This window comes from Alexandromys fortis, unplaced genomic scaffold, assembly GCF_014885135.2.
Source record: "Alexandromys fortis isolate MF-2015 unplaced genomic scaffold, M_Fortis_MF-2015_v1.1 scaffold_32, whole genome shotgun sequence".
NCBI classification, from domain to species: domain Eukaryota; kingdom Metazoa; phylum Chordata; class Mammalia; order Rodentia; family Cricetidae; genus Alexandromys; species Alexandromys fortis.
The window spans coordinates 7,143,379-7,153,921 of record NW_026067938.1 but is presented as its reverse complement, the minus strand read 5'-3'; the positions used below and the strand labels follow the sequence as shown (position 1 = coordinate 7,153,921).

General features: G+C 40.5%; 1 protein-coding gene across 3 annotated transcripts in view; it reads left to right on the top strand.

Annotated features, from left to right (window-relative positions):
• The window catches only part of Casp3 (caspase 3), a 21,239-nt gene extending 11,174 nt beyond the window's left edge, over window positions 1-10,065 (top strand). For 2 of the 3 annotated variants that reach the window (XM_050147380.1, XM_050147378.1), the window contains exons 3-7: window positions 2,430-2,554; window positions 5,073-5,201; window positions 6,256-6,431; window positions 6,690-6,810; window positions 8,306-10,065. In XM_050147380.1, the coding sequence (XP_050003337.1) occupies window positions 2,430-2,554; window positions 5,073-5,201; window positions 6,256-6,431; window positions 6,690-6,810; window positions 8,306-8,535 (781 nt within the window). In that variant the 3' untranslated portion in view covers window positions 8,536-10,065. Of the gene's footprint in view, window positions 1-2,429; window positions 2,555-4,624; window positions 4,949-5,072; window positions 5,202-6,255; window positions 6,432-6,689; window positions 6,811-8,305 lie in introns of those variants that run through there. The other variant, XM_050147381.1, reaches the window with a different exon arrangement.
• The last annotated feature ends 478 nt before the right edge of the window (window positions 10,066-10,543 follow it).

Below are 10,543 nucleotides of genomic sequence, written 5' to 3'. Positions count from 1 at the left end.
CCCCCCCACCCCTGCCTCCTGCAGCTGTGCGGCCCTCGGTAAACTCACCCCTCTGATCTCATCTAAGATGACAGGGCAAGACTTGAGGGCCAGGAGGTTGTATTGTCTCCCTCCCATCTTGTCACAGGAATGCTGTGAACACAGATGTGTGCCACTACTTAGAGCAATGTTCCCAATGCTGTGACCCTTTAATAGTTCTTCATGTTGTGATGACCCCCAACCAGAACATTATTTTTGCTGCTGCTTCATAACTGTAATTTTGCTAGTGTTATGAATTATAATATAAATATCTGATATGTAACTCCTGTGAAAGGGTTGTTGTAGTGGGTTGTTTTACTCTGACTTTTTGGGAGGACCCACCACCCAGCTCCCAAATAAATACACATGGAGGCTTATTCTTTCTTATAAATGCCCAGCCTTAGCTTGGATAATTTCTAGCCAGCTTTTCTTAACTTTTCCCATCTACCTTTTGCCTTTCTCTAATTCTGTATACCTTTTCTTTCCTTCTTATTCTGTGTCTGGCTGTGTAGCTGGTAGCTGGCCCCTTCATTTCTCTCCCGTTGATCTCTTGTTCTTCTTCCCAAATGTCTTCATCTGATTATTCTCTCTGCCTGGAAATCCCGCCTTTCCTTTCTCCTGCCTGGCTATTGGCCATTCAGCTCTTTATTAGACCAGTCAGGTGTTTTAGACAGGCAGAGTAACACAGTTTCACAGAGTTAAACAAATGCAAAATAAAAGAATGCAGTACATCTTTGCTTTGACATTAAACAAATGTTCCATGGCATAAACAAATATAACACATCTTAAAATAATATTCCATAACAGGCCATTCAACACCCACCTCCCAAAAGGGTCTTGATTCACAGGTTGAGAATCACTGACTTAAAGCTGCTGCTGCTTCTTCTTCGACGTCGTCTTCTTCTTCTTCGACGTCGTCTTCTTCTTCTTCTTCTTCTTCTTCTTCTTCTTCTTCTTCTTCTTCTTCTTCTTCTTCTTCTTCTAAATACTTTTCTTTAAATTCATTAATTTATTATGTGTACTGCGTTCTGGGCACCGATCCCATTACAAATGGGTGTGAGCCATCATGTGGTTGCTGGGAATTGAACTCAGGACCTCCAGGAGAACGGTCAGTGCTCTTAACCTCTGAGCCATCTCTCCAGTCCGACTTAAATAAAGCTTCTTATGTGGTTTCTAGTGATTGAATTCAGGCAGAACACTATTACCTACTGAGTTGTCTCCCTGGCCTATACATTTTAAACATGAGTTCATTTCTGTTTTACGTAAACTTTATACACGCAGCCTAAAGCTAATTTTATATAACATTTTGAAAGTGACGTGTCACATCAGGGTTGGTGTGACTTTTTCCACTTGAGACATCATCTTGGCATTCAAACACTTAATTTTGAAGCATTTCTGTCTCTAGATTTTGGAATGGGAATGAACAGCTTGTACCTATGTGGCCTAATTTTCTCTGTAGCTATGTGTCATGGTTCTTTCTTGTCTGCCTTCGACCCCCTTCATTTACTACTTTTATTCTCTCCCCACAATCATTTTTAGAGTTATAAAGTATAAGATACTATTAAAACTAAGTGTGCATTCTTAACAATGTTGCTTGGTTGTGGGCTGTGCCTAGACATACTATTTCTAGATCATGGGTCAGGCTTGTGCTTAGTCTGTCACGTTTGTTGGAACACAGCCACACCTTTATGATCATGTTGCTCTTGGTGAGTTTCACCTGGCCAGACTGAGTGTCTACTAGGACAGCCCGTGAGCCTGAGAGGCTTAACATCTGGCCTTTGAGAATGACCATTGGCCTCTGGTCTACCTAGCTAACATATTTACATCAGTGACTTTCACACAAGTATTTATAAGGATTTATAATGGTCCGTCTGTGTATTGTTATTCAGTGGTTCAGCTCATGGAGTTTAAGGGTTGATTTAGTGTATGTATGTGGGGGAGTGGGGTCTTAGATAAGAGGACCCACCCAGGGTCAGCCTAGGCTACATATAGCAAGGCTACAGCCCCAAAAACAAAATTTTTAAAAAAAAATCCTACTTTTATCACTAAGGATAAGTTATTTCATATAATGTTAATTTTTAAAAGATGTATTCGGTAAAATTGTATTAGGCGTTATAGAAAAACCTTCCACTCTGACTCCAATATAAGATCTGCACATTACTTAACTGAGCCTTGGCAGGCCATTTCCTCATCAGTAAAATGCGCATGTATTTATTTATGCTTTCTTTCCCCAAGTCCTTGGGATCAAACCCACATGCTGTGAAAGTTGAATGAGAAAAGGATGTAGCATGAAGTTGGGTACATCAATAACCTTAAACAAATATTAACTGATCTTATGAGTCAAAGAAATTGCATTAATAGAGTCATCATTTCTGCCTTTGGTAACTAACTATCACTTGATTTCCATGCAGAAAGACCATACATGGAAGCAAATCAATGGATTCTGGAATGTATCTGGACAATAGTTACAAAATGGATTATCCTGAAATGGGTGTGTGTATAATAATCAATAATAAGAACTTTCATAAAAGCACTGGTATGTATCTAACAATTTTTAAGACATTTCAAATAGTTATGCCATTTACATTGGATGTAATACGAAAAGCAATATCAGTGTGTTATGAGTCAGTAAACTGATAGAGAAAACCCACTAAGTAGAGATACGCTGGAACCTTACAGGTCCTATATACAATATGGACTCTTCTTCCGTGTTCAGAGCCTCTGCCTCGCCTGTGACTATAAAAGGCTGGATTCTGTGCTGCCCAACAGAACCAATACCTTGAGAGGCTGAGTGAAGGGAGAAGAAAAGACCTCATGAGCAACAAGCTGGCAGGGATAAAGATTAATGATGGGAAAAAAATTTAAAAAAAAAATAGTAATCTTATTCTCAATAAAATAAAAAAAAATTTAAAAAAAATAGTAAAAGCTGCAACTTAAACCTGTTTATCTTTCAATATGAAGCCTGTTAGTAGGCAAACCTGTCTGTACATTTGTCCAATTTTAAAAATATAAAAAAAAAATAGATTAATGATGGGCACCTGAGATCCTCTGCCCTGAGGCATTTGAGAAAGTGTCTCTAGCATCCTTTGCAGGGGCCCTTAACTCAGGCAAGTGGGCATGACCCTGAGGTCATTCCTTAGTCAATTTTAGAATGCAAATTAGGGTCTCTTATCTTAGCTTGAGGTTGCTAAGTTATCACCACCCTGTGCCACATTTCCCATTTGCAGGTCTGTGTACCCAGCTTCAGGCACAATCTGCTTCCGTGTTTAGAACTATGTAATTGAGGTTTTTACCCCAACCTGAGAATGAATACTAACTCTCCAAGTAGTCATTAAGCTATAATATATATATAATATATAATCTGGGATTGTGCCGTAGACCTACACTCCAATGAAGGCTACACATCCAAGAATAGATGGGCAGCAGAAAGTGGGTTTTTTATAAAAACAACACAGAGTTGAGTGAGAAAGAAGTCATGGACCTAGAAGGAATTGGAGGTACAAGGATGAATATGACCAAAATACATTGTATGAAATTCTCAAAGAACTAATTAAAAAATTAAGAAAATGTTAAAGAGGAAAAAGAGGAGAGAGAAAGGACAAGAATATGGAGGTTGGTAGAGTGCTTGTTTGTCATACGTGGAGACAGTTCTAGCCCCAGTACTACATAAACCCTGGATGATGGTACATTCCTTTAATCTTGTCACTGTTGCTTGGGAGGAAGGAGTAGGAAGATGGTCCCTGGGCTAATGGAACCCTGTTTCAGGCCAAATAAAGCAATTACCTTAGGATCTTTACTTTCAGTGGCTAAGCTGTACTGATGGTCTATAGTCCTTATTGGTCCCTCCTTGATGATCTGTAGTCCTCATCGGTATCTCCTTGATGATCAATAGTCTTTACTGATACCTCCTTGATGATCTGTGGTCCTCATCGGTACCTCCTTGATGATCTGTGGTTCTCATTGGTACCTCCTTGATGCCAATAAGCGGTTCTCATTCCCTTCTTCCTTCAATCCTCTCCTTGAACCATGTGGGTACCAGGGATCAAATTCAAGTTGTGAGGCTTAGCAACAGGTATCACTGAGTTGGCTGAAAGGTTCCTAACTTTATCACTTTGAACAAATTCGTTTCCTTCCTTCCTTCCTTCCTTCCTTCCTTCCTTCCTTCCTTCCCTCCCTCCCTCCCTCCCTCCCTCCCTCCCTCCCTCCCTCCTTCCTTTTAAACCAAGCATTTCTCATGCTAAGCTTGCGATGTACCCAGGGCAGGTTTCTTAGCTCATTTGTGCTCTACATCCCTCGTGTATACAAATGAATCTACTAAAACACATCTTGTTGTGATGGTTGGAAAGTCCATATATTATCAACATAACAGAATACCTGCTTAGCAATACTACTCATAATATCTGTGGATTTCCCCCCAAAAAAAGATCTACAAGTAGTACTATCTTAAAATTGATCCGGCACAGAATCAAACAGAGTGTTTACGAGGAAGCTATACAAACTAAACTAAGATTACATACTTTCTTCTATCTTTCTAAAATGATTTACTGGATACTAAATAAGTTAGCAGTTTTCAAAAAGATCACTGACTATTTTCCCATGATCTTAGAAAATATTCACCATGAACTGAGAGTGGCAGCCTATGCCTATAATCCCAGCCCTCGAGAGGATTATTGTGAGCTCAAGACCAGGTGGGGCTACAGCGTGAATGAGTGGATGAATCAGATGGCGACACAGTACACCATCATATGAGCAAATCACCATTTATAAAACAAACCTCTACTCCAGGAGTCCAAAGTCCTCGCTTATATTCACTGTTGAAGCTGCTGTGGAGGATGTCCCCGATGTTCCTGCCATGACAGCTTGCAGCAGCTGATACAGCGAAGTGTCTTGTATCAACAGATTACAGGCTCTGTCACCATGATCAAAATAAGTAGGTTTTTCTTAACATTTGAAAGGAAGCGTTCATTGGTTGTGCGAGTTGCTGAATTGCTCATTTAGTCTCAAAGCGGTTATTCTTTTAAATTGCAATTAAGAGAAGTTCTTTCTGTCCCGAGGAATGACACCTCGCTCTGGTACTGACGTTGATGCAGCCAAACTCAGAGAGACATTCATGAGCCTGAAATACGAAGTCCGGAATAAGAATGATCTTACTCGTGAAGAAATTGTGGAATTGATGGATAAAGGTAAGAGATAATTCATTAAAAGAATTAGAAAAAGCATCCAACATCAGGTCAAAGGACAGAGATGTTGTGTTTGCAGAACTCAGCCAGAAATAGCATATCTATACCCTAACTCTGACAGAACACACAGGGCTCAGGGACCCTTGCAGAAGATGGGGTAGAAAGATTTTAAGAGCCAGAGGTTGGGGAGGACCAGAGGGAAGACATGGCAGGAAAGCTGCACTCAGGAACTCATACCCGTTGCGGCTGCCTGCTCTATTTGCCAGTCAGCATTCTAACGTGAGGTAGAGAGGGACTCATGAGTCCCCACCTCTAGGCTGGGGAGCTGTTGACGGTTGATGGCTGCTGGAGGAGGGAGAATTGGCTTTACTTAAGGGTGTAGTCCCTGATAGGTTGACCATGTTCCAGTGGTATATGGCAAGCACAAATTGAACCCTGTGTTAGTAAACAAAACAAAACATAAAGTTGGGAAGTTGTGAGAAGAAGGATCCAGGAGAAGTTGGGGTGTGTATGTGTGGGGATAGATATGATCAAATTGCATGTATGAAATTCTCAAAGAATTAGTAAAAATGCTATATCAAAAAAGAATGACCTTTATTGGGTAATTTTACTTTATGGCCTAGCTATAATTAGACCTATATAGCTAGAGACATAAAATTATACCTTTGCCTTCCAAGTTCTGGGATTTTAAAGGCATGCACCACAACACCCTGCTGCTTATATATTTTAGTAAAAAGTTAAAAAAAATATTAATCATGTCACCTCCAAAATGGATCCATATGTGCTCTGCCTGTGTTAGATTTGGATGATCTGGTAGTTCTAGTCTCAACTTCTTCATCTTGTGGTAGTGATATAAACCAGAACTCAAGAAGCTAAGGCAAGAAGGAAGATCATGCATTCAGAACCATCTTGGTCCAATTAGAGAACTAGACACGAGTCAAGCAACCACAGATCCTTCATCATACTCTCCTGCACAGTCCTCACGTTGTTCAGTGAAACTTGCGAAGTGCTTCTGTGCCTATGTTTTGTTTTCTCTTCTTTCCAAACGTCGTTCCAGTCTCTAAAGAGGACCACAGCAAGAGGAGCAGTTTTGTTTGTGTGATTCTAAGCCATGGTGACGAAGGAATCATTTTTGGAACCAATGGCCCCGTTGACCTAAAAAAGTTAACTAGTTACTTCAGAGGTGACTACTGCCGAAGTCTAACGGGGAAACCCAAACTCTTCATCATTCAGGTACGGCACTGAGCTGCTTGGTGCCCAGTTAAAAAGAGATTAACTTACTCACCAGTATTTACTTTTTGTTGTGGGGCTCTATATAGTACTAGTATATTTGTATTTCTTTAAACCATCACTTAGAAAATATGGAGTATATTTCAATTTTGCTCTTATAATAGAAAGACTCATCAACTTTTCACTGCTCTTACAGTTTTTAGATGTACGCTATGTGTGTTTACATATTTTTTTAAAAGAAAGGTTTGTTTCCTAACGCAGGCCTGCCGGGGTACGGAGCTGGACTGTGGCATTGAGACAGACAGCGCGACTGATGATGATATGGCGTGCCAGAAGATCCCGGTGGAAGCCGACTTCCTGTACGCTTACTCCACAGCACCCGGTAAGATGCTGCCACAGAACGTTCTATGTGGATTTTGTAGATGACTTACAATGTAACCAGCTTTAGAGTTGAGCAATAAAGACTATGTTTTAAAGGCTATCAAGATCTGTATAGGCCCCTCACAAAGATTTTTACGTCCCTAAAATAACCAAGATGTTGTCTTAGTTACTTTCTATTGCCGTGACAGAACAAAGTGACCAAGACAACTTAGAAAAGCTTAATTTGGAGCCCGCGGTTACAGAGGGTTAGAGTCCATGACTGTCGTGGTAAACAGGGGAGGAGCGGCATGGCAGTAGATGGGCAGACGTGGTGCTGGGGTAGCTGGGAGCTTACATCTCCATCTCTAAGACAGCCCAAGGCAGAGAGAACTAACTGAGAATGGCAGGGATGTCTGAAACCTCAAAGCCCACGTGAAACCTCAAAGCCTCCTCCATTAAGGCCACAGAGGAGTAGGACTTACTGGGGACCAAGTATTCAAATATATGAGCCTATGGGGGGGCACCTAGTCACATTCAAACCAACACACACACACAGAAGATATTAAGTTTGTGGGTGTGGACCTGTATGTATGTGTGTGTGTGTGTCATTGTAGAGGAGAAAACTGACTCCCACAAATTGTCTTCTGAGTTCTACATGCACAACCATACATACAAAACAAATAAATCTATTCAAACAAACAAGTAGAATATACTCAATCTTTTTTTTTTTTATCCACTGGGTATCTTTCCATGCAGAGTACTTATAAAGTAAATGCAATTATTCCAATAGTTAATCTGAAAACACAAAATATTACGCTGATTTCCTTCTTGAATACTATTTATTATACTTATCCAGATGCCCACAGATGAACCAATAGCGTTCTTTAAAGTGTGTATACGTAGGGGGCTAAGTAGACATCTTAGTTAAGAGCACTGTTACTCATGCAGAGGTACACGCATAGTGTGGTGGTTCACACCCATCTGTAACTCCAGTTCCAAGGGATCTGACATCCCTGATCTCCTTGTATGCTGCACTTTATGTACATGTAGGCAAAGAACAAGTCTAAAGAAACATTTGAAGTGTGTGTATGTAAGCAGTTTATTTCCTGTCTGAGTCAGTATTAAAGTCAGAGTCCTGATTGAACACAAAGTAATCTGCATGGTCTCATTCGAATATGTTCGCGTTTGTATGTTCACGCCTTCCTCTTCCTGTTCTACCCTGCTCATCCCTTATGGGCATGAGACCAGATCGTAGGCTCGGGAACTCAATGGCAGTCAGTCCATACTGCCTTTTTTTTTTCCCTACGGAGAGCAGTGAGCCATGTATAGTATATGTTTTCCCCTTGATATCATTTCTCCAGAGACTACAGGTGTTATTTCTGTTTCCTCTTTATGGCTTATAAGACCATGGAAGTTTACATTTATTTTTTATCAATGTTATATAAAAAAGTATAAAATCTGCTACAATGATGGTATGAAGTAATGGCGGGTATGGTGCTTTGCGTTTCGCCCCGTAGGTTACTACTCCTGGAGAAATTCAAAGGACGGGTCCTGGTTCATCCAGTCACTTTGCGCCATGCTGAAGCTGCATGCACACAAGCTTGAGTTTATGCACATCCTCACTCGCGTTAACCTGAAGGTTGCGACAGAATTTGAGTCCTTCTCCCATGACTCCACTTTCCATGCAAAGAAACAGTTTCCATGCATTGTGTCTATGCTCACAAAAGAACTCTACTTTTATCACTAAGAGAATGAGTGGGAGGCGTGTTTCTGTTTCTTTTGTTTTGAATGCCAAATGAGGAAACCTTGTCAGGGAGACTTCATTTCCCTCTCGTTTAAATCAGATGCTATGCTCCAGATGGTACTTTGAACCACATCTCCGCCCTAGCAATGCAACCACAGTGCAGCTACCTCAAGTTCAACATCAGGTAGTTGAAATGGATTTTATAATCAGGAACAAAAAAATGTCAATGTCAAGTATCATTATAGAGGAAATTACCGATTTACCCTTTTGATAATTAGCAAGATTTGGTGATGCTATAAATTTTGAGATAATTATGAAGAAGTTAAACTTTGGGGTGATAATTTTATACTTCCTATACACTTTAAGAATCTCATTTTAGTTTTTGTTAAACTATCAATGGTGTCAAATGATGCCTTAGAACTTGAATCCACGGGCAGAGTCAAAGGCTTGAACCTTTATTTTGGAAGTGATATATGGAAATGAACTGTTAGGCCACCTTAGCACTCATTGTAGCTACTGGGTATGTGATGTTTGTCCTGAGCATGTATTTGTTGTTAAAAAAAAAAATCATGTTTTCTTACTGAACAAAACTTGAGTATTTATGTGAGAGGAAAACATGAGCGAATTGGGTTGACTCTCAGAGGCTATACCATACATCAGTAGTGGACATGACGGCAAGGTGCTAAGTCTACCAGCATTTGTTTCTTAATTCTTCTTGTACAGATCAGCTAGGTTTTACAGACCAGCTGAACATCTAGCGGACGGTTATGTAACAGCCTCACACTGTTGATTATTAGAATGAAATAAATTCTGCAGGAACATACTAAAATACCAGTTGTAAAATAGAGTGTAAGAAGGTATGTGAATCTCCTGTGACTGGAGAAAGATGGCTTGAGCCAGGGCAGACATGTCAGAGCCACGGACACAGCTTCAGAAAGGACTGCCAGCTCGATCCACCTCATGGGTGCTCTTTTGCATGGATGATGTCCCCAAGGTCCAGGTCACCATGTGAGAAAGTGAGCCAGATCAGAAACTTCTGAGAAAGGACTTTCCCAAAGTGGTTAGTCTCCAGAAAGATCCCTAGGCTCCATGTCCGGAGTCTAAGCATGCTGGCTTTTCTGTTGGAGTTTACAAGAAAAGCAAACTAATGGTGATATTTGTATTGTCACCAGAAATGAAAGGACCATGGCACACAGGACTTGGGAAGCATCCAGTTGCAGGCCCTGCAGCCCACGTGGGAAGCTGCAGAGTGGAGTCCAGCCCCTCAGAGAGGCTGTGCTCCAGGCTTCCTCATTCATGAAGGTGCTGAGCCATTGCTGGCTATCCTGATGTGTCCAGCATTTCACGTTAGCATTCTTTTTGCTCAAAGAAAGGAAGGAACTCACATAATTGGTAGATTCTCGTTTAGACTGCATCTATTAACTCCCAGTTAATGTAGCATGTGATGGTGTTTTAAAGTGTGTTCCCGTGTGTCAATTTTGTAAAAGTTTGTTGCATTTTTATTTCAAAACATAAAATTCAGACTTAAAATTATCAGCGTATTTGAGTCTTTTGTTGTCGATACTTTTGGGGTTGTGATAACTAAGTGAAACTTAAAATAGTTTTAACCCAGGGCTTAATTTAGGAGAGTCAAAGAGAATGCAGCAGGGCCCTAATCTAACATTTTTAAGTGTTGGCAAGTGACAAGACCTCTGAGAGGATGGATGTGATTTAAACCCTGAAAAAGAATAAGAAGGGGTGGGGTCATCTCTAATGCTTACATAATCATAGCTGCTATAAAATCCAGAACGAAACTGAATCAAGGAACTCCTATTCCCAAGGATCAGAGTGGCGTGAATGTTATTCAGTCTCTTTTAAACCTGTGGCTTGGGGATAGAGAGATAGCTCAGTGGTTAAAAGCACTGGCTGTTCTAAATAAATCTTTTTTAAAAAATCTGTAGCTCTCTATTATGTTCTGAGTAAATGCTAGCCTGTTTTAATTTCCCTGCTATATAAAGAGGTCTCGGATATT